The sequence below is a fragment of the Dermochelys coriacea genome, chromosome 15, assembly GCF_009764565.3.
Source record: "Dermochelys coriacea isolate rDerCor1 chromosome 15, rDerCor1.pri.v4, whole genome shotgun sequence".
Classification (NCBI taxonomy): Eukaryota; Metazoa; Chordata; order Testudines; family Dermochelyidae; genus Dermochelys; species Dermochelys coriacea.
The window spans coordinates 25,728,657-25,753,890 of record NC_050082.1 but is presented as its reverse complement, the minus strand read 5'-3'; the positions used below and the strand labels follow the sequence as shown (position 1 = coordinate 25,753,890).

At 42.3% G+C, this 25,234-nt stretch overlaps 1 protein-coding gene across 5 annotated transcripts in view; it reads left to right on the top strand.

Moving 5' to 3' along the window:
- KDM2B (lysine demethylase 2B) overlaps positions 1-25,234 on the top strand; it is a 166,378-nt gene that overhangs the window by 97,037 nt on the left and 44,107 nt on the right. For all 5 annotated transcript variants that reach the window (XM_038373649.2, XM_038373648.2, XM_038373650.1 and 2 more), the window contains 2 exons: positions 4,334-4,788; positions 19,937-20,023. In XM_038373649.2, coding sequence (XP_038229577.1) covers positions 4,334-4,788; positions 19,937-20,023 — 542 coding nt within the window. The remainder of the gene's footprint in view (positions 1-4,333; positions 4,789-19,936; positions 20,024-25,234) is intronic.

Sequence of the window (25,234 nt, the reverse complement as noted above, 5' to 3'; positions counted from 1 at the left end):
AAAGTGGCAATGGGGATGGAACAAACCCTGTTAGATCTCTTCTTCAAATTGTTTACCTTTGCCAGGTGGGAGCCTGGGCTACAAAATAGCTTTTAAAAATAGTTATAATGCAGTGTTGGCTGGTGGAATGACTAAGCAGAGGAAACCACAATTGCAGTCAGCAGGGTCTTTTCCTTTAGGGAGATTTTATAAACAAGAAAAAGGAACAAATAACATACTTAGCAAGGGAAACAGAAAACTCCCAGTTGGGGATTAACCCTTTGTTTAACACTGAATCTTAATCCCAGTTGCACCAGTGCAAACCCCATTGTACATGTGCTGTACCTGGACAGCTTGGGGCTTGCTCTACACCAGTTGAGTTTATCTACACTGGGGGCTTGCATTGGTGTAGCTGTACTTGTGTAAAAATGCCTAAGGTGGACAGACCCTGGGACAGACCCCAGCACACCATAACTAATGGGATGTGTTGGCATAAAAGTCCAACCCTCAACTCTTAATGAACACGTAATGGCCAGTCTCTGGTTGCAGCATCCTGCCTCTTTCTTCCCCCAACTTTCTCTCTGTGTCAGGCAGCATGAGGGGCCTCAGCATGAGTGGGATGCTGAGCCCTGCTCTTCATCTTTATAAATCATCCCTTTTCAAGTCTCCCTGTTTACACTTGGGAGAATGGGGGGAAAAAAACCTAATGGGGAGGTCTCGGGGCAAAATGAGCCCAAAGGGAAGACAGCTCCAGGAGCAGGAGAACTGCTGAGGAAATTCCCCCTGAACCAGCTGTAAAACAGGCTGGAGGAGTGGGACAGGGCAACACAGAGAGCTGCTTTGCAACCCTTCAGCTCCATTGAGATTTGCACAAAGTGGGGATGTGGAGAGATGCTGAATAACACTGCCTACTGAGGCATAAGCACATTAGGACACATGCCTAGTGTCCCAGCTCCCAGAGCTGTGACATGCTGAGAGAATCTCCGCTTTCAGTGGGGAAAAAAAAAAACATTTTAGCCCTTGTGGTAGCAGAGAAAAGCTTGCAACCACAGAATCATAGAAGTGTAGGACTGGAAGGCAAGAACCAAGTGTAACCAACACAACAACATTGGTTGAGTGCAGATCGCCTCCAGCAGAGGGAGGAACAGCAGCCAATATAATCGGGGAGGAAGATGCCTGACCCTACTATTATTCCCAGATTGGACCAGGGCTCCCCTGCTTTGTGGGGTGGGGCCTGGGTTTATTAGTGGAGTTAGGATGCCCCACTGGGCTCCACTCCTTCCCTCTGGCCTTTTGGTTCCACTGATTAGATCAGAGATAAAAGGTGGTGGTGTATCTCACGTGCCACCCACAAGTGGTACAAAAACATCATTTGCTGTAGATGTTCACGATATGATCTCCTTCTCCTTTCTTAGGTGACCTACCCCAGTTACAGCTATCAGTGGCAACCACCTAGCATAGCTGCGCCTATACAAAGACATAGTGTAGACAGGCAAAGTCAGTGTAAACCACAATTTTCACTGTTCCACATGGTCAAGTAGACGAAGTTGCACTGGTGCAAATTGGAATTATAACTGTTTTCCATATCCACACCAGGGGTTCTGCTGCAGCTACGCTGGCCACCAATCACCAAAATCCCCCCAGCGTAGACAAGACTTCCATACTTTAATGAGCTGTGAAGTAGCTAACATTGTTGAAATTTAAATGAAAATGTGTTTATGAATATGTTTTAATTTAACAGAAAGGCAGTGTGGCCTCTGGGATAGGGCACCAGCCTGGAACTCAGGAGAACTGGGTCCAATTCCTGGCTCTGCTTCTGGTTTTCTGGGTGACTCTGAGCAAATCATTTCCCCTTCCTGTGCCTCAGTTTTCCCACCTGTAAAATGGAGATAATGACTTTTACCTGCTCTGTAAAGTATTTTGAGGCCTATGAATGAAAGCACCTAGTGTGGACAAAGAAAAAACAGTGTTAGCTGGCTGTGGGTAATCATAGTGGTGTTTGTGCATTAATTAAAATATGTTAGCTTAACGTTTTCTCATACTACACTTCCTAGCGTAGACAGACTCTAGGAGGGCAGCCTGGCACTGGGGAGAGTTAGCAGGAACCAAAGAAAGTGGCTGCTTCTGAGCGTTGTCATCCATCACTATATCGCACTGAATAAACTATTCAATGCACTAAATACTGAATTTGATTATGTTAAAGCCTTTACGGGGGGCAGAGGGGCGGTGTGTATTGAAAGGGACAGAGAGAAGGAGGATATTTACCTTCACTATAACCAGGGCTTGACTGGGTCAGGGCCTGCTGGGTCAGTGGCCCAATACTTTTTTTGTTTTGTTTTTGTTTTTTGAGGCTTCTGTCTTGTTCTCCAGAAAATCAGTTTAAGCCTTCTCCCCCAAAAATAATTCTCAATCTAATAAGATTGTGAGGAAAACATTCTGTGATGACTGTCTAAGTTTGAAATAATAGCCCAATAGCCTTGATAAATGTGAACTGCTCCCTTCATTTCTGTCAGGTGTTACCTAACTGAACTCATTTTCTCAGCGTAGACAATACCTTATGAGGATTTTTTCCCAGCATGCCTGAATTTAGCAGTTAAGCAACAACTGTTTGCTTACTGCATCTTTCAGTCTTCCAGCTAGTAAGTACACTTTATGTTTTCTGAGGAGATGATGGCACATTCTTTCACTCACAGTCAGAACGTTCTCTGTCATAGAGGTTCACTTCCAATATCTGTGATTCTTTGCTTCAGTATTTGTGAGAAGTTGTGTGCTGTTGTGCTGTAAGATCTCTCATGTAGCCTCTATGCTGACAGGAGAGAGCTCTCCCATCCACATAATTAAATCATCTCCAATGAGTGATGGTAACTATGTCGGTGGGAGAGCATCTCCCGCCGACAGCACTGTCCACACCAGCGCTTCTGTTGGGTGTAACTTATGTCACTCAGAGGATTTTTTTTCATACCCCTGAGTGACATAAGTTATACCAAGTAAAGTGCTAATATAGACTTAGCCTTAGTGTTTTAGTCTTTCCTCAAATAAAAGTTTTGGGTGAAGAGAAACTGTGGAAAGCCTCAAATTTTGGACTGTTGAAAACATGTAAATGAAAACAAGGAGATGAGACACTTCATTGCTCAGTCACATGTTTATTGCTTTATCTCTTCTCTTCTTTTTTTTTTTTTTTTTTTTTTTTTGCATATGTCTGTCTAGGGCTGGATCCTACTCCCATTGAAATCAGTGTCAAAAGTCCCATTGACTTTGTTGGGTGCTGCCTACACTAGCATTTTTAACCAGAAATTCCCACCAATTAACACCAGTTCATCTCTGCTAGTGGTAGTAATGGGGAAAGTGCTAGTGTAGACAGGATAACCATATTGTTTTGTAGAAAAGTAGGTATAAACAAAACTGCAGTTAAAAGGCTTTTGGAGCCTTGTCCAGTACCCTTCTTGTAATGCTGTCATCATTGGAGCTGCTCTGGGGTCAGCAACAATGGGCATTTTCAGGGGAAGAGCCTACTGTAGACTAGACCTAAGAATGTAAATTCTTCGGAGCCAGGGACTTCGGGCTAAATGCTCAAAAAGAGTTAGGCTCCTAACTTCCATTGATTTCATAAGAGCCTAAATAGAAGTTAGGAGGCTAACTCTTTTTGAGCATTCAGCCTCTTGTCCTTCTATTTATCTATAAAGCAACCAGCATGTGTTTGGGGCTGTATTCATAATAGTAATGGTTATACAGTTGTGTGACACTGTGTCAGTCACCTCACTTCTCTGTGCTTCAGATTCCCATCTTTAAAATGGGCATAATAGTATTGATCTGTCTCACAGAGATAATGAGTGTTCCTGCAGTGCTTTAAGATTATTGGATGACAGATACCGTATAAAACCAAGTATTTGTATGTTCTATTGATGATGACCTGCAAAGGAAAAAAAATAGTTTTTGCTTTGTAATTTATAAAGAAGGCCTGAAAGAATGGCAGTAAGGTTTTTTAAGGTTTTTTTCTTTTCCCCCTGCTTGTGTTTCTAGCTTAGAAATATGAATGTCAAATCTGATCTCACTTACTTTTTCTGGAAAATTAATGATACGTCTCAAATATATGAATTGTGATTTTTTTTCCTCTACCCTTAACTGAGTGAGTTTGGAGATTTGAAACTTTTTGAAAAAGCCATATTGTTCAGTCATTTGCGTGAAATAGATGTTTTAAATTATCTGAACAAAACTCACTTCCTAGATGTGTGTAAGAGTTACCAGGCACGACCATGTGCCCATCTAATCTGGTGATCGCTTGTCCTGACAGGAGGACTGTTTAAACTATGAATTCATCAGGATAAAGATTTAATTTTCTTTGTGTGTCTTTCAGATGCCACAAGAAAATCCAGCGTAGACAGCTTCTCGTCGGATTCCTGGTTAGACATGGATGAAGAATCTTGTGATGCTCATACCCGGGAGGAAAAAGAAGACAATTTGGATAAGAACACAAAGTCCTTGGGTGATGGTTGCTCCTCGCCCAACAGCACACACTCTGAAGGGAAGGATGTTGCAGGGAAAAAACAGAAAGCCACAGTAATGAGGTACCTCAAAAGAACTTTGTCCAATGAGTCAGATGACAGTGTAAAGTCAACAACCCCCACGGATTATCCCAAAACACCAACAGGGTCACCAGCTACAGAAGTCTCAACCAAGTGGACTCATCTCACAGAGTTTGAACTGAAAGGTTTGAAAGCTCTAGTAGAAAAGCTTGAATCTCTCCCAGAGAACAAGAAGTGTGTTCCGGAAGGCATTGAGGATCCTCAGGCACTTTTGGAGGATATGAAGGTGGGTATAACTGCTTTTAAAGTTATAAAATGTATATTCAATAGGCTGTGCACACAATAGAAGTACACAAAGTGAGGCCTGTAGAGTTATGCAGACACTTGCCCTCAATGTGAGGGAAGCCCACAGAGACAAGTCCTAGCATGCAACGCTCCCCTCCTGATCAGAATGCCACTCAGATCTGGAAGGAGAATATTGCATGGTTGGCCTTCTTGTCTGCATAGACTCCTTCTCCATATTACAGATATGGACATCTACAATCTGATCTGCTTAATCTGGTCTGTTCTGGTTGGAACTGCTCTGTGTCACAAAGTTTGTGTACCCTTGCTATGCAGTGCATGGTATAGCCTATGTACATAAACACATACATAGAGAGAGAGTCTTATTTTATATGTATCCATGTATTTTAATATGCCTTTTTAATCCACTGTGCTTTCAGGTATGTCTGATTAGCTGATTTAAATACTTGATCTAAATTTATTGATTTAAATACTTGATCCTGGTACAAAAACTAGACCCATCTAACTTTCTGAATGGCATTTTCTTTCCCTAGTTCCCCCTTTCTCTTTTTTGTTTCCTCCATTGCCCTCTGTAGCATGATGGTTATTGCCTACTGGTACAGTGTACTTTCTTTGGAGATGGTGGGATAAGTGAGTGGCTGCTAAGACAGAACTAGTCTTTAGGTAATTGACATAGCATCTGGGATTGTGCAGGAGTGGTGACCTCATCTGCTTTAGGGGTAAAGGGGAAATCTCAAGAATAGGCAAAAAGCCTAATTTTCAACATGGATCTAGTCCCAACTCTGTCACCTTAGGTAAGTTATTCTACCTCTATGTGTCTTTGTTTCCCCATCTCTAAAATGGGGATATTAATACTCACAAAGGTGATGTGAAGATGAATCCATTAGTGTATTATTTTTATTTATTTATTAATTCATGTTTGAGCAGTTTCAGCTAGAAAAAGCAAGGTTAAAATTTCTATTAGGCCTTCCTTTATAAATTCCATATTTTTTTTAAAATATATAACCCATCTATAATCATTTGCTCTGATTTGGAATGATGAGTAGTAGCTCCCACTCCTGTGCTTCGACCACTAGTCATTGCTGCCTCTCTGGACAATGTGGTTTTATTTATTATTCTTTGCACCACAGAGTAGAGAAGATATGTCCTGCTTATCATGGCTTATACAGCTCTCGTGTGAAGAAAAATGTGTGTTTATGTTATAGAAGTATAGGGTCTGTACTTTTTTAACATAAACTATGTCACAGCTGCTTAGAAGCAGCCCAAATGCCATTTAAATAAAAAGGCTATAAACATATAGTGTGTAGCACAGTCATCTTCCACAAACTTGGAGCCCGGAATCACAATACATGGTACTCATTTTGGTAAGCCGCCGAGAGTGCAATTCTGATCACTGCTTGTAGAATTGGCTACTCTGTATATGTTTGTGTGTTTGCACACAATCATGGTAATTGATTTCACAAGCTGCTTTGTGATCTGCCACTATATAATCTGAAATCAGAATTAAGCCCTGAGGCCAGGGCTTGAATTGGGCAGAGAAGAAAGTTTGTGGTACTCATCAAAGCTCCACCCACAAACCCGGCTCCACTTACAAAATAATCTGCATCCTTTTAAATGCCAAACTGAGATGCTATTTACAGTAAACTGTGCAGATGTTCAAAATATGATTATGCGTGTTGTCAGCTGTCCCTTGGTGGGGTTTGTATATATCCATGGACTGTGCTGGGGTCCGTTGGCTTGGTTTCCCCTTGCTAGAGGTCAGATGCTCTACTAAGGTACTTAGGTTTGGCTCCTTCTTCATTGGGGAGAAAAATAAGTGGCAGTATATTCCAAGTTTCATCCTCTTGGGGCATCAAAATGAAATGTCACTCTCAGTAGATTGTGCAGATTTTCAAAATATCTCTCCCCTTTCTTTGTGCTTTGATCAATAGGGTAATAGACAACAGTGTTGACATTTAAATTAGCATCACTGGGGAGTTAACACTGAGATGAACAGGGTCAGTTAACATCTCTTGGAGTGATTATTTTATGTTCATTGCAAACTCAGGCAGGCATCACTATGTTGATTAAACTTGGGTCACGTTCCATAAGTTTTATTTGCAACCATGAGATGTATAGAGACTTGATTTTTAAATGAAAGGTAAGGTGCTGGAGAACAAGAAGGCAGTTAGGGAGAGGTGTAGTTAGAATTAAGCTCTCTGTACTTCTAACTTCTTGAATTTGAAAGGTTATGAGACAGTGGAAATGTTAAGGTTTAGAATGAAAGATTTTCTGTCATAGGCTCAGATTTTGATAAAAACAGAGTACATTCCAGGCTGGAAATTTGGTAGACTACTGAGAGGTCCTCATGTAGTGTGAAAATGTTATCTAAGAAGAAACTACAAACCATGACAGTTTATCACCACAGACAACCAAATACAGTGACTGCCTTGACAACACCATCAAGACTGTCGTGTCAGATGTCTGGTTGCCAGGCTGAAGAGAACACTCCTTTGATCACCTTCCAGAAGAGGATGATTCAAAAAGTTTAGGGGCTCCAGTTAGACAGACAGTAAGGTGCCAGCCCCATATGTCTGCCTAGTTCATTACATTGTGAGAACTTCAGTGACAGCAGCAGATAACAAGGACAGAAGGGGAGATGTAAGAATTCATTTTAGCTATTAACTTCACACACACAGCATAGAGAACTCTTTCTCAAAGTGCATTATGTGAAGTTTGTTTCTTTCTGTCAGCAGCGTGAGGGCGAGTTCTCTGAATATGCCAGTGTGAGTTTGTTGCCAAGAGAAAGGAAGAACACTCCTATTTCAGCCGGCATCATTGCTGTACCTGGCTTGGAGAGACTTTGAATGATTTCAGTTTCTGGTGCTGCCAAGGAGGTTGTTGCTATCTGGCTTCAGTACAAATTCTACTCTGGTTCCTATCTGTACTGAGAGATCCCAGTTTTCTGGACTTTTCTGAGGTGGGGTTGGGTTTTTATTTTTTTAAAGCATGGGTTCTCAGACTTCCTCATTGCGTGGTTTCATGGAGCATCGCCCCTCCCAGTCTCAATTGCATAGACTAATTTCCATCCCACTTGCAATAGAATAACAGCCCTGGGGCAGCTACAGCAACAGCTTACATGGGAAAGTAATGTTAGGAAAATAGGCAGTGGAACCATCACCATATGACAAGTCAGCAATCCATGGACCACAATTTGGGAACCATATTCTCTTTTTTGATCAATTGCTCACAAAGGGAAGCTCTCTCTATATATGACAGATCAGCAAATATTTAGAAATGTATTTTTAATTGACAGATTTTGTGCAGGAGCATATGTGTGCATATACTTCTTAATACTTATGTGTATGTCCTAGTATAGGGCGCATGCAACACACTCCACTACTTTCTCTGACCCGCTGGGTATAGCCTTTCATCTCTGATTCTGGGTCACTTGTTCAGATGTAATCTTGTTTGGTAGTGACTGAAAGGTGTTGAGAGGCCTCTGGGAAATGCGCTTAGTGATCTGAGCCCAGCTCTCAGTGGACAGGCATCCATGTCACAAAAACACAACCATCTCTGACACTGACCCTCTTGCTGTCAGATAAGTTAAGGATTGAATTGAGCATGGAGCTGAGCTCTCCCCTTTTCTGGATGGAGACACATTGGAAAGGCAGTGTGGGGAGTCTTACTCTGACACTGTCCATCTGTCTTGTCTATAAATGGGATTTCAATCTCCAGGGCTGTTAGTTTGTCACCTTTCCTGATGGCAGTGTCCCCATTTAATAGTGTCAGATGACTTGGGAGCTCTTAAGATGTGTAACGAACTTACACAAGTTTAGTTTTCAGTTTCCCTTCTTATCAGGAAAATGAATTACTTCACTTCAAAGGGTCTCCTACTTGATTAACAAATAGGCTTTATGTAGCTAATGAAGTTGTATTTGCAATACAGAGCAGTAATCCAATCTCCTATGATTTAAATGTATCCCTGCTTAAGACAGAAGGGTATGAATTGTATATGATTTACCCAACTGGTTCTGTAAAACTCCACATCACTGAATAAAGTAGTTTGTCTCACCTGTTTAATTACCTATATCCTGTTTTCCAGAGAATATTGTCTCCCTGAAGCATAAAGAAGACTAAAACGTTATATAGAAAAAATCCTTTGAATGGACTACACTAAGAAATGAACCTGCTATAATATACTTTTTTTTTATTTATACGTAGAAGAGACTCATTTGAGACTTTCCAGATACAGCAGAATCTTTGGATATTCCTTCAGAGAAGTTGTCTCTTTATATGCTTGTCTCAAAACTGAGTGTAGAATTTTTTTTTTTGTAGCATGTAAATTACACACAAAAAAATGACATTAAAGGAATATTAAGAACATAAGTACGGCCATACTGGGTCAGAACAAAGGTCCATCTAGCTCAGTATACTGTCTTCTGATAAAAAGAAAAGGAGTACTTGTGGCACCTTAGAGACTAACAAATTTATTAGAGCATAAGCTTTCGTGAGCTACAGCTCACTTCATCGGATGCATTTGAAGTGAGCTGTAGCTCACGAAAACTTATGCTCTAATAAATTTGTTAGTCTCTAAGGTGCCACAAGTACTCCTTTTCTTTTTGCGAATACAGACTAACACGGCTGCTACTCTGAAACCTGTCTTCTGATAGTGGCCAATGCCAGGTGCTTCAGAGGGAATTAATAGAACAGGTAATCATCAAGTGATCCATCCCCTCTCACCCATTCCCAGTTTCTAGACAACAGGCTAGGGACACCATCCTTGCCAAAGAGTGGAAAGTAAACATGGATGCAAATCAGGATTAATTTCTTTGATATTAATTTCCTAGCTAGGTGCTGCCCTATAATAAGGATATTAACTGCAGCGCTAGGTTATGTGGTGGGAAGCCTCTGAAGCCCCAGACTCTTTGAGGCTTTAAAAACTGTTACAGGAAGTTTGAACTGCATCCTGGACATACAAGGAGCTGTTGCCAAAATGCATGTAGCTGGTGGTGAAAGTAATTTTGCCTTTAAGCTTCTAAGAAGGTGTTACAAACAATGAGATTCACAGTTTACCATTTTTATCAGACAATACCTGTGAATAAATGTCCTTTTAAGCATCCCAGCTCTGAAAAACTGCACATTGTCCAGACATGGAACACTTGCTTTACAATCTCAATAGTGGTTCTTCCAGAGAGAGCTATTTTTGATACATGTATGATGATAGATATAGTCATGTGACTCTTCAACCAGCAAAGAGACATAAATATCCAGACATAGGGCTGTATCCTGCCTGTGCCTGCATGTTTCTGCAGGGAGGAGAAAGTTTCGAGGCAGTCACATATTTTTGTGCAATTATCAAAAAGGGATGGAGGATCCAGACTGTACATTTACCATGATGCACAAAAGACTAGGAGAGCTGCCTGCCTAATGCCATTTAAAGTGCAGTAAGGGACATGACCAAGTCACAGTACAGATGTCTATATTCTCCTATCTGTATGCACAACAATCACTAGCTGTGAACTTTTTGTTTTGCGAAGGCAGCAAAAATTCCCCCCTGGTGCTTTAAACCAGTTCTACATATGGCATCCTGCCTTCTCCTGGTAGGATGTCTTACTGCATTATCTGGGTATGTTCCACTGCCTGCTGTGCTCAGGCTGTTAGTTGGGCTACGATCTGGTCCTTGGCTACATAGCGCCACATCACCCATTTCAGTTTGATCTTCACAAAAGGACAGCATGTGTAATTCCTTTGTGTTATTCCAAGTGCATTTCCTATTAAAAACAATCAGTGTATTTTAAGATCCTTTTATATAGTGTGTGAAATTTCTAATGATTAAAACTCCACTCTGGGGACTGGGGATGCCTGGAGTCTATTGTTATCTAATTAAGCTTTTTCAAGAAGTTAGTGTAATTGGGAGCAATGCCATTGACATGTCTGTGGTTACTTTGTCAATTCAAATATGAGGTAATTTTCAATGCACAGATCTTATTTACTTTATTGGAATGATTTTTTTTTAATTTATGAAGGCTCATTTGAGCTTCAGTTTTCAGCAGGTCAGTGGAATCTTTGTTAGACTTTTAACTCTTTCAGTGGTTGTTTATAGATACTCGAATCCAAAGTGGAGGACTCTGCCGCTCAGTTTGTAAATATAGGGGTAAGCACAGGGAGCTGATTATGGATATTCCCACTAGCACAATGTATTATATATAAAGACAATTTCTAATTAGAATAATCCCGTGTCTCTATGTTGAGTTACATGGTAATGAAAACTACTTAGTCGAGTAGTGTCCCTGTGGGTGCTCCACTTTAGGTGTCTGTGTGCCCCTGCACCTCTAATCGGAGATATTTGGTAGCAGTGTCCGGTTGAGCCCACACATGTGCTCTCCCTCGTGGTCTGCCTCAAGGCTATTTAGCACTGTGCGGGCGAACCCCCCTCATTTCCTTTTCTACCGCCTTTGGCCTCTGACCGAAGGAGCAGTTGTCCCTTCATTATCTGTGTCAACTCTGACATCATAATCAAAAAGGCTGACAAAGGAGGTGCTGTCGTCGTCATTAATAGGTCGGAATATGAACAAGAGGCTGCTAGGCAGCTCTCCAACACCACTTTCTAAAAGCCATTACCCTCTGATCCCACTGAGGGTTACCAAAAGAAACTATACCATCTGCTCAAGAAACTCCCTGAAAAAGAACAAGAACAAATCCGGAGAGACATACCCCTAGAACCCCAACCAGGGGTATTCTATTTGCTACCCAAGATCCATAAACCCAGAAATCCTGGACACCCCATCATCTCAAGCATTGGCACCCTGACAGCAGGATTGTCTGGCTATGTAGACTCCCTCCTCAGGCCCTATGCTACCAGCACTCCCAGCTATCTTCGAGACACCACTGACTTCCTGAGGAAACTACAATCCATTGGTGATCTTCCTGAAAACACCATCCTAGCCACTATGGACGTAGAAGCCCTCTACACCAGTGTTCCACATAAAGATGGACTACAAGCCGTCAGGAACAGTATCCCCGATAATGTCATGGCAAACCTGGTAGCTGAACTTCGTGACTTTGTCCTCACCCATAACTATTTCACATTTGGGGACAATGTATACCTTCAAATCAGCGGCACTGCTATGGGTACCCGCATGACCCCACAGTATGCCAACATTTTTATGGCTGATTTAGAACAATGCTTCCTCAGCTCTTGTCCCCTAATGCCCCTACTCTACTTGCGCTACATTGATGACATCTTCATCTGGACCCATGAAAAAGAAGCCCTTGAAGAATTCCACCATGATTCAACAATTTCCAAAAAGAAAAGGAGTACTTGTGGCACCTTAGAGACTAACAAATTTATTAGAGCATAAGCTTTCGTGAGCTACAGCTCACTTCATCGGATGCATTTGGCATCCGATGAAGTGAGCTGTAGCTCACGAAAGCTTATGCTCTAATAAATTTGTTAGTCTCTAAGGTGCCACAAGTACTCCTTTTCTTTTTGCGAATACAGACTAACACGGCTGCTACTCTGAAACCTCAACAATTTCCATCAACCTCAGCCTGAAGCAGTCCACACAAGAGATCCACTTCCTGGACACTACGGTGCTAATGAGCGATGGTCACATAAACACCACCCTATACCGAAAATCTACTGACCGCTGTGCCTACCTACATGCCTCCAGCTTTCATCCAGACCACAGCACACAATCCATTGTCTACAGCCAAGCTCTACAATACAACCGCATTTGCTCCAACCCCTCAGACAGAGACAAACACCTACAAGATCTCTATCAAGCGTTCTTACAACTACAATACCTACCTGCTGAAGTGAAGAAACAGATTGACAGAGCCATAAGAGCACCCAGAATTTACCTACTACAGGACAGGCCCAACAAAGAAAATAACAGAACGCCACTAGCCATCACCTTCAACCCCCAACTAAAACCTCTCCAACGCATCATCAAGGATCTACAACCTATCCTGAAGGACGAGCTATCACTCTCACAGATCTTGGGAGACAGGCCAGTCCTTGCTTACAGACAGCCCACCAACCTGAAGCAAATACTCAGCAGCCACCACACAACAGAACCACTAAGCCAGGAACCTATCCTTGCAACAAAGCCCATTGCCAACTGTGTCCACATATCTATTCAGGGGACACCATCATAGGGTCTAATCACATCAGCCGCACTCAGAGGCTCTTTCACTGCGCATCTACCAATGTGATATATGCCAATCATGTGCCAGCAATGCCCCTCTGCCATGTACATTGGTCAAACTGGACAGTCTCTACGTAAAAGAATAAATGGACACAAATCAGACATCAAGAATTATAACATTCAAAAAACAGTCGGAGAACACTTCAGTCTCTTTGGTCACTTGATTACAGACCTAAAAGTTGCAATTCTTCAACAAAAAAACCTTCAAAAACAGACACCAACGAGAGACTGCTGAATTGGAATTAATTTGCAAACTGGATAAAATTAATTTAGGCTTGAATAAAGACTGGGAGTGGATGGGTCATTACATAAAGTAAAACTATTTCCCCATGTTTGTTCCCCCTCCTCCCCCCCCCACTGTTCCTCACACATTCTTGTCAACTGCTGGAAATGGCCCACCTTGATTATCACTACAAAAGGTCCCCCCCCCTCGCCCTCATGCTGGTAATAGTTCACCGTACCGTATCACTCTTGTTACAGTGTGTATGGTAATACCCATTGTTTCATGTTTTCTATGTATATAAATCTCCCCACTATATTTTCCACTGCATGCATCCGATGAAGTGAGCTGTAGCTCACGAAAGCTTATGCTCAAATAAATTTGTTAGTCTCTAAGGTGCCACAAGTACTCCTTTTCTTTTTGCGGATGCTGACTAACACCACTGCTACTCTGAAACCTAACATAAGTAGTGTTTGTTTTGTTACCTTTTTTCTCCTTAAAAGTACTCAGGCTAGTGTTTTTATTTTATTATTTTATTTTATTCCTTTGGTTTAAAAAGAAAAGAGAAAAAGGAAAAGAACTTCACTTTTCTTCCTTGTCTGGGGGCATTCCCCCCCGCCAGGCATCTAGTAGACTCATAATTATTTCTTTTTCAGTTTAAAAAAAAAAGGAAAAAAAAATTAAAGACGATGTTCTTCTGCATATTCCTCCCTGCTAGAGGATGATAGCCCCCTGCCCAGGGGCTTGCCTGGCTCTCTCTGCTCCAAGAGGTGCCTCTCCTGCCAGGAGTCAGTTCCTGTAATGTCCAGACACCTAAAACTGCAGGCTCACAGGAGCTGGGAGCTGAAGTAAAAATTCCTTCCTATAGAGAAAACACTTCAGTCTGCAGGGGACTCCGATGGGTGTTGACCCCGGATCATCCCTGGAGCTTTCACTTCAAAAGGGGTTGAGTGATGAAGAGGAGAAGAGAGAGAAAAAGAAGAAGCCACCAGCAGACTCCCCCTGGAAAGGCTCCTCCGAGCAACTGGCCAGCCAGAGCGTTGTTCCTCAGTGCAGCCATCTCGGCACCGACCCCTGAGCTACTGGCCAGCCAGAGGGGTGTTCTCCAGTGCGGCCACCTCACTAGGACAATACCAGCGGAGGAACCTCCTGCTGTGAGCTCAGCTGCCGCTCTGGTTCCACACTGAAGCTCTGGAAGCTGAAACCTCAGAAAGGGCTTCCTGCTGTGAGCTCTGCCCTGCTCTGAGTTCTGCTCTCAGCACCGATAAGGGGCTTCTGTAAATGCTTGCTGCTCTGAGCTCTACTCTGGGCAACTACTGCACCGAGCAGGCACAGTTACCATACCATCTCTAAAAGAGCGACACAGAGAAGCCCTGCTGTCAGCTCTGCTTCGGCAACAAGACACCAGAGGCTTCCACCGTCAGTCATGCTCTGGGGCAATGGTACTGGTACTGTCCCATCTCTAAAAGAGCAGCATAGAGAAACCCTTCGGTACCAGATGCAACACAACTCCAATCTAGGAAGTGTTCTGCATCTTCCCAGCCATTGATACCGACTGTAGACACTCCTCTGGGATTCTGGATGAGCCCATGGTAACACAGGTACTCTGATACTCTGGAGACCTGTGGCCTCAGTACCCAGGGAGAGACAATTACCCTACCGTCTCTAAAAAAGTGGCACCAACAAACTTTTTGTACTGGGCAAAACTCTCATTTAGGGAGTGCTCTGCTCAACTATCGATACTGACAATGTACCACACACCCTCCTCTGTGGTACCAAATGAACCCATGGTACTGCATGAGCTCTGGTACCCTGGAGACCTGATGGTTGGGGAAGAACCACAATCCCTATTACTTGGTACCATGACCCCAGGATCGAGCATGTCCCGGCACCCAGAATCGCTCTTAGCACTGGGTTGTATACTGCCAATACCCCAGTCAGCGGCACCCTTACCCACTGACGAATCTGACACTGGCCAGGAAAAGATCATTCCCTGGCCCCTCAAGGTGGCCCACCACCACACAGCAAGGGTCATCCCCAATTCCATCACGCCAACCACCCGTGCCTGCCTTCCTGCCTCTCCCTCCCAAGGCCATATTGTAATTCTTCGGGTATATACACACACATGGCGCAACCGTCTCTGGTGTCTCTCAGGGAGAGTCCACCAGATGGTTTGCTACAGCCTGGCACCTGAGTCAGGACAGGAGAGCACCTGAACCAGGATAGGAGAAAGCTTTTTCAGAACAGGAAAGAAGGGGGAAGGGGAAAAACAAAACAAAACAAAAAAACCACACCTGAAGAGGAAGCTACCTCTTCAGCACACTTCTCCTCATCTCTCCCAGATGAGACTGTGCTGCCCACCCCTCATCACTAGGTGAAGATTTAAGAACTTTCTGGATCTTACCAAGAGGGTGGCAGACGAGCTTCAGATTCCCTTACAGGAGGTGGCAGATACACATCACAAGTTGGTGGAAATTCTGCACACTACTTTCTCATCTAGAACTGTCCTCCCAATTAATGAGTTGATTCTAGATCCTATCAAAATCATCTGGCAGAGCCAGACTCCGTCGCACCAATCAGCAACAGAGTGTAAACAAAAACAATCCTACATCTCTACCCAAAGAGGCAGACTTTGTTTTCAACATCCGCAACCCAACTCCATCAAAGTGGATGTGGTTAATGCATGAAGCAAGCAACATAATGCCAAGTGAACTCCATATGATCAGGCTTCGCAAGATGGCGTATGCATCAACAACATTACTGTTTAAAATCATAAATTATCAAACTGTCATGGCCAAAACAATTTTGTTAATCTTGGGAAACCCAGGATGTTTCTGAAACATTATTGGAAATACAAAAAGAACAGATTCAGACCATTCTTAGAGAAGGTCAGTTAATAGCCAGACAGGTCCTAGAGACACCATTGGATGTAGCTGTTACAGCTGCTGGCCCAGTCTCCATGACAGTGGTACTGAGGTGGGTTATGGGTTTGTTTGTTTTTTTGTTTACTACACCTCTGTAGATTGCCCAAAGAGCTACAGACTTCCAATTTGAAGGGCCAAACTCTTTGCGGAGAAGACAGATTTTCTCTCCACATCCTGAAGGATTCTCGGACCGCACTACACTCCTTAGGAATCTACACTGTGGAACAGAAGAGAAGATTTTCCTCTCAACCACACCACAGATCAGTCTTCTCAATACTCACCATCTCTGTGCTGTTATGAGCCACAGTGTAAGAGGCCCAGAGCTCAAAAGTGAGAACAGTCTGCACCCCAGTCCATGACCTCTCAAACTGCCTCTTATAAGCACTTTGATGAGCTGGTCGGGGGCCTGAACAATCATACCTTACAGCATCAGCTGCCGTCTATACACCTGTCAGCGCCACTCAGAAGTCACCTTACCTTACTTCACAGCAGTTAGGACCAGCTCTAGAACAAAGAGATTGATTTCTAACCCTGAACTTACAGAGTGCCTACTTCCATATCTCAATACAACCATCGTACAGGAGATTTCCTACTGCTTACCTTTGGGGCAGGATCATTATAGGTACAGACTGCTCCACACAGGGTAGTCTCCAAGGTTCACTTCACTGTAGTGGCATACTACCCCCGGTACAGTGACTGGACTTTATCAGCACCAACCTGATGCAGTACAAGCGAGAGCGCTCCTCTCACTACCCACATTTACCACCCTGGGACACGTCTCCTAATATATTGGGGAGCTCACCTACACAACAACAAGGTTCAGGACAAATGGCCTTCCACAGAAATGACCTTCCATATCACTCTTTTGGGGTTAGGGGCTGTCAGGAGTGCCTGTGCACGAACTCGGCCTTTCACCAAAAATAACACACAAAAGTTATGATGGACTTAATATGACCTGTATGTTTTGTATAAACTGCCAAGGAGCTGCCAGATCTCCCTCCCTCTGCAAGACAGCATTCAAACTTTGGAATTGATGTACCCATCACAATGTGCTCATCTCAGCTGTCTGTCTACAAGGGATACAGAACGGGATAACCAACAGTCTCAGTTGGAATTTTCTCACGACAATGAGTGTATACTGAATTCATAGGTGCTTCAAGATACAGCCACCCTTTGGGGAAACATTCAGTGGCAATTGCCCTCATATTCCCAGTGGACAGGGCCCACTTGTATGTCTTTTCCCAGTTTCCTACCCTATTCAAGATTCTGTTGAAAATTCAACGAAACAAAGCGAGAGTTATTGTGATTGCCCCTCTTGACTATGACAAGTCTGCTCCCTTACCTGATGCAGATGGCAATATGCCCTCCTGTTCCTCTGACATCAGCCCATTCCTCACCCGCTCTCTCAAAACAATGCTTTTCACCCCAACCCATGGGTCCTCCACCTCTAGGCTTGGATCTTTCTTTGTTGCAAGGCTTAGAAGCAGAATGCTCTGACAAGCTGAAACACATGTTGCAACACAACCACAAGTTGACCACTTCACATACCTATCTACAAAATGTAAACGACTCCAAGTTTGTACCATTCCAAACGGACAGACCCAACCTCATCTTTCCTCCCTCTGATTTTGCACTACATTTTAAACTCTCACTCAGCTCCCATAAGGTACATCTCATGGTGAAAATGGCTTCCCACTTGGAGTTTTCTCAACTACTAATGTGTAGACTTTTTAAGGGCATTGGGACTCTCTTCTCCCATGTGACACCACCCTCTCCAGCCTGGGACTTTAATCTAGTTCTCAGGGCTTGGACTAGACCGCCCTCCGAATCCAGGGCAACTTGTTCTTTCTTACACCTGTCCATGATGACAGCATTTCTAATTGCCATCATCTCAGCTAGGCACATAGGAGAAATAGCGGCCCTGATGGCACACCCATCATTCACAGCCTTTGTCTTTAATAAATAAATAAATAAATAAATAACTCTAAGGCCATATCCCAAGTTTCTCCCTACTTTTTCGGCACTTTCCATATGAATCAACAGATCCATCTCCCTGTTTTTTTCCCAAAAGTACATTGTAACAACTGGGAGACAATTGTGCATATGCTAGATATTAGAAGGACATTAGCATTCTCCTTGAACAGGACTAAGGACTTCAGGAAATCCTCTAAACTCTTCCTTTCGTCTACAGAAAGATCCAAAAGCTCTGTGATATCTCCTCAAAGACTATCCAAATGGGTCTCTAGTTGCATTAATCACTTAGCAAGGGCGCAACTTGCTTCCGTCCATCCGTACTCCGTGAGATCAGTTCCTACCTCAGTCACATTCCATAGGAATACCCCTATCTCCCCAATCCATAGAGCAATGATTGGGGCCTCTGCGAAAGTATGGACAGAACATTATGCGATCGCTGAAGATTTGGCCGCTGACACCATCTTCGACTCCACAGTACTCTCTGTAGTAAAAGACTCTGCTCTGAAGTCCCAGTCTCCAGTAGTGGGTACTGCTCCGGAGTCTCCTAAAGTGGAGCACCCACAGGGACACTACTCGAAGAAGAGGAAGTTACTCATCTTGTGCAATAATGATGGTTCTTCGAGATGTGTGTCCCTATGGGTGCTCAACAACCTGCCCTCCTCCCCTCTACTTTGGAGTTCTCTATAGGGCTCTGTAGTAGAGAAGGAAGTGAGGGGGGTTCGCCCGTGCAGTGCTAAATAACCTCGAGGCAGACCATGAGGGAGGGAGAGCACATTCGTGGGCTCAACGGGACACTGCTACCAAAAATCTCTGATTAGAGGTGCAGGTGCACACAGACAACTAAAGTGGAGCACCCATAGGGGGACATATCTCGAAGAACCATCATTACTGCACAAGGTGAGTAACTTCCTCTATTTCCCATGGCAGAAGCAGTATGAGCCAGTGTAACCCACTCGTAAGACATCCAGTACAGAGCATCAGAACAAAAGCATTCAGAAAAAAGCCAATTTCCTTGCTTAATACCCTGGCCTCAAATTATCCATAGTCTGAAGCTTTGTTAGTAAGTGTTCAGAAACCTGAGGGCCTTACCTGATTCACAAAAAATTGAGCAGATTTCCACAGGAAAGGTAAGAATAGGTGTAGGGTTGCCAGTGGAGATGACAGTGCTCTTCATCTGAATGCTGATGGAGCTGACCGATTTACAATTTGCAATGCTCCATCTTGACTTAGCGCCTGGTATCTGAAGTACTCAGATACCTTGATGATAGCTGTGTCCCACAAAACTGATGGTGATTATTAATTATTTGTATTTCCGTAGTGCCTAGGAGCCCTTGTCATGGATCAGGACCCCATTGTACTAGGTGTTGTATAAACAGAAAACAAAAAGATGTCTTATGACTGCAGGAGGTAGTATTGGTGGACTTGGGTCTTTCCGTTGTCTTCATAAGGCTTCATTGCTTTTGGTTAATGTTCTTCATGTGCCTTTGAACATTGGCTAACGAGCACACATGCGTGGTATGTTGTGTTTTGGTTTTTTTTTTTAAGGGTGCTTTAGGAACCTAATTTTCCATTAATAGTACATGATGAGATTTGTAATTCCTTTGCACTCTGTGCAGAAGATTTCACTTTAAGTGAACCATGAATTTTAGCAGCTGGATAGAGAGGTTTATAGTGGATTGAATGTTTGGAGGCTTGGAAATTATCAAATCATTTACAACCGCAAAGTTAACCTAGATAGACAGAAGTAACACTCTCTACTGTTCATCTTTTAAGTTTCAAAAATAGCTCTCTGACTAATTAAGGTGCTTTCATTTGAAACAGAACATTCTGAAGGAACATGCTGATGACGACCAGAATCTTGCCATTTCGGGGATCCCTGTGGTAGCCTGGCCTAAGAAGACCACAAAGGTAATATTCAATATAAAAGTCATATTCGCTATCTTTGCTTGCTAATCATTTCAGTGCAAAGTTTCAGTATTCATTCTGCTATAGTTTGATAAGATATTTAGGGGCTGTTAGATTTCTTATGATTGATCCCATATTTTAATTGGCTTATAAGTCAATCAGATGGTGAAACACAGCATTCAGATGCTTCCATAGGGAGAAACTGTTTCACTTCCAGTTTTAAAAAAATCTGTTTAAACCTTATTTACGCATTTGAATCTTTTAAAAACAACTAGAAATTGTACTGTTTTCAGACACTTTTCACATTCATGCAACAAGAGTATTAATGTAAAAATTTGAAATTTGATAGCCAGTTATTAAATCATGATAAAGTCTGAGAATGTTCCATGTGCAGGGCCAGTGAGATTCCATGCACAGGACCAGTTAGACAGGCAGAACTGTAGGGTCTCAATGTGTGGATGAGACGATGGTAGGGAGGAGGGGTTTAGATTTATTAGGAACTGGGGAAAGGGGAAAGGGGGAGCCTATACAGGAAGGATGGGCTCCACCTAAACCAGAATGGAACCAGATTGCTGGCACTTAAAATTAAAAAGGTTGTAGCACAGTTTTTAAACTAAGGGCTCTGGGGAAAGCCGACAGGTGTGGAGGAGCACATGGATCAGACAGAGACATCTCTTAGGGGAGGATCTATTAATGGAGATTCTCTATGTCCTAGTAAGAAGGAGAGGATGGAAAACGATAAAATACAGGTAGGATATGATGAGAAAACGAGAAGTAAAAATCTTAAATGAATCAAATTGTACCATAGAATCTTTATAGATAGTAATTCCATGCTCTAATAATAATATAGCAATAGGGATATATTACCAACCACTTGACCAGGATGATGATAGTGACTGTGAAATGCTCAGGGAGAGTACAGAGGCTATAAAAATGAAAAACTCAATAATAATGAGGGATTTCAGCTGCACTCATGTTGACTGGGTACATGTCACCTCAGGACAGGATGCAGAGATAAAGTTTCTTGACACCTTAAATGACTGCTACTTGGAGTAGCTAGTCCTGGAACCCACAAGAGGAGAGGCAATTCTTGATTTAGTCCTAAATGGAGCACAGGATTTGGTTCAAGAAGTGATTATAGCTGGACCGCTTGGTAATAGTGATCATAATATAATTAAATTTAACATCCCTGTGGTGGGGAAAACACCACAGCAGCCCAACACTGTAACATTTAATTTCAGAAAGGGGGACTACACAAAAATTTGGAAGTTAGTTAAACAAAAATTAAATGGTACAGCACCAAAAGTAAAATCCCTGCAAGCTGCATGGAAACTTTAAATAGAGTCTCAACTTAAATGTATACCCCAAATTAAAAAACATAATAAGACAACCAAAAAAGTGCCACTGTGGCTAAACAACAAAGTAAAAGAAGCAGTGAGAAACAAAAAGGCATCCTTTAAAAAGTGGAAGTTAAATCCTAGTGAGGAAAATAGAAAGGAGCATAAACTCTGGCAAATAAAGTGTAAAAATATAATTAGGAAGGCCAAAAAAGAATTTGCAGAACAACTAGCCAGTGACTCAAAAAGTAATAGCAAATTTTTTTTAAAGTAAATCAGAAGCAGGAAGCCTGCTAAACAAGCATTGGGGCCACTGGATGATAGAGATGCTAAAGCAGCACTCAAGGACAGTAAGGCCATTGCGGAGAAACTAAATGAATTCTTTGCATCAGTCTTCACAGCTGAGGATGTGAGGGAGATTTACAAACCTGAGCCATTCTTTTTCGGTGACAAATCAGATTTAGATGTCATTAGAGATGGTTTTGGAACAAATTGATAAACTAAACAGTAATAAATCACCAGAACCGGATGGTATTCACCCAAGAGTTCTAAAGGATCTCAAATGTGAAATTGCAAAACTACTAACTGTAGTTTGTAACCTATCATTTAAATCAGCTTCCGTACCACATGACTGGAGGATAGCTTATGTGATGCCAGTTTTTAAAAAGGGCTCCAGAGGTGATCCCGGCAATTACAGGCCAGTAAGCCTGACTTCATTACTGGGCAAACTGGTTGAAACTATAGTAAAGAACAAAATTGTCAGACACATAGATGAACGTAATTTGTTGGGGAAAAGTCAACATGTTTTTTGTAAAGGGAAATCATGCCTCACCAATCTACTAGAATTCTTTGTGGGGGTCAATAAGCACGTTGACAAGGGGGATCCAGTGGATATAGTGTACTTAGATTTTCAGAAAGCCTTTCACAAGGTCCCTTACCAAAGTGTCATGAGATAAGAGGGAAGGTTCTCTCATGGATTGAGAACTGTTAAAGATAGGAAACAAAGGGTTGGAATAAAAGGTCAGCTTTCAGAATGGAGAGAGGTAAGTAGTGGTGTACCCCAGGGGTCTGTACTGGGACCAGTCCTAGTCAACATATTCATAAATGATCTGGAAAAAGGGGTAAACAGTGAAGTGGCAAAATATGCAGCTGATATAAAACTACTCAAGATGGTTAAGTCCCAGGCAGACTGTGAAGAGCTACAAAAGGATCTCACAAAACTAGGTGACTGGGAAACAAAATGGCAGATGAAATTCAATGTTGATAAATACAAAGTAATGCACACTGAAAACATAATCCCAACTATACATATAAAATGATGGGGTCTAAATTAGCTGTTACCACTCAAGAAAGAGATCTTGGAGTCATTGTGAATAGTTCTCTGAAAACATCCACTCAACGTGCAGTGGCAGTCAAAAAATCAAACACAATGTTGGGAATCATTAAGAAAGGGATCGATAATAAGACAGAAAGTATCATATTGCCTCTATATAAATCCATAGATGTGGTACTCCCACACCGTGAATACTTTGTGCAATGTGGTCGTCCAATCTCAAAAAAGATATATAGGAATTGGAAAAGGTTCAGAAAAGGGCAACAAAAATGATTAGGGGTATGGAACGGCTGCCGTATGAGCAGAGATTAATAAGACTGGGACTTCTCAGCTTGGAAAAAAGATGACTAAGGGGTGATATGATAGAGATCTATAAAATCATGACTGGTGTGGAGAGAGTAAATAAGGAGGTGTTGTTTATTCTTTTTCATAACACAAGAACTAGGGGTCACCAAATGAAATTAATAGGCAGCAGGTTTAAAACAAACAAAAGGAAGTATTTTTTCACACAACACACAGTCAACCTATGGAACTCTTTGCCAGAGGATGTTGTGAAGGCCAAGACTATAACAAGGTTCAAAAAAGAACTAGGTAAGTTCATGGAGGATAGGTCCATCAATGGCTATTAGCCAGGATGAGCAGGGATTGTGTCTGGGGACCTGGCATTGGCCACTTTCAGAAGACAGGAGGTGGGGCTAAGTGGACCTTTGGTCTGACCCAGTATGGCTGTTCTTCTGTTCTTGTTAATGGTGGTGCCTGTTTAAAAACTGAGAATTGCTTATACATGTAGTAAATGTTTTTGACGGGAGAGAAGGTGTTTGACTCTTGTGTTCTAGTCCCAGGTGTGTAGCCTATGACAAGTCACTTATGTTCTCGGTGTCTCAGTTTCCCCATCTGTATATTGTGAATAATACTCTTCTTTCACAGGGGTATTGTGAAACTTGCTTAATGTTTATAATTCATTTGAACTCATTAGCTGGACAGTGTATTTAAATAGTGGCATATTTACTAAATTCCACAGTTACAAAACCCTAGCAGCTGCTTTGTTACATTAGAAAATGTTTTATAGCTATACTTTTATTGTCGTTTTGTATTCTATTAGCTAATACATAGTTTCTCCAAAATATCACTGTCAACAAAGATCACATTTCTTTCTGAAAATGTGTTACTTACTATTGTTACAAGTAACTCCTAAGATCACTAGAAAGAGACTAGAGAATAAAATTATTTTTCTCTCTTTTTCCAGTTTGTCTACTCTTTGTATAATCTCTTTCAGCCCTTCCCTTCTATGATCAATCAGTTCTCCCAGTTTACATGGCTCTTTCACATAGCAACAAGGAAGAGTAAAACTTAAACAAAATTATTGAGATTGTAAACCTCAAAAAACGTCAGGGAGGACGGAGGCAGATGTAAGACCTGAAATACTTTTCAGTTATTTTTTTTAACTTTTTATTTTTTAGATTTCAGATTGATCTCTCATTAAATACACATTTATGTTCTAGATGCAAAAAGAATGAGGAGTACTTGTGGCACCAGCAGTGTTTATAGTGTATAATATATTTATTTTTAAACCTTCCTAATTAAATAATTACCACAGAAATTAGGTGGCATCAAAGGAGCCAAATTAGTAAATGACATAGGTCTTAAAAAAAAAAAAACTGCATAATTTCATCCTGACTTTTGGGAGAGTGGAATGACGTTCAGGTACCTGCTTAATGGAAATAACATGTTTTAACAAACTGGGTAGCTACCTAAGCGATAGGGATGCCCTGCCATGAGGGCTCGCAGAGGAATCTCTATGTTTTAGAAGCTTTCTATGCGTATGTCTACACTACGAAATTAGGTCAATATTATAGTAGTAGATTTTTAGAAATCAATTTTATACAGTCGATTGTATATGTCCACCATAAGCGCATTGAGTCGGCAGAGTGCGTTCTCACTACCGAGGCTATCATCAACTTACGGAGCGGTGCACTGTGGGTAGCTATCCCACAGTTCCCGCAGTCTCTGCCGCCCGTTGGAATTCTGGGTTAAGCTCCCAATGCCTGATGGGGCAAAAACATTGTCGCGGGTGGTTGTGGGTATATGTCATCAGTCGCCCCCCCCCTCTGTGAAAGCAATGGCAGACAATCATTTCGCGCCTTTTTTTCACGCAGATGCTATACCCCGGCAAGCACGCAACCCGCTCAACTTAGCTCACCGACACTGCTGCTGTTGTGTCCCGAGTGCTGCTGGCAGCAGACGGTGCAGTAGGACTGCTAACCATCGTCATACGCTGCTTCTGCTGCAACTCTGCTCTGCTGCCATTGTCTCGATAGCGAATTTCTCCATGTTGTCTATCATGGGCTCCCAGCTACATGTGTTCTTCCTCGGGAAATGTGCGCGGAGCTAACCATCGTCCTCCACCGCTTCCGCTGTAACTCTGCTCTCCTGCAGATGCCATACCGCGGCAAGCATGGAGCCCACTCAGATCACCACGACAGTTATAAGCATTGTAAATACCTCGTGCATTATCCTGCAGTATGTGCAGAACCAGAACCTGCA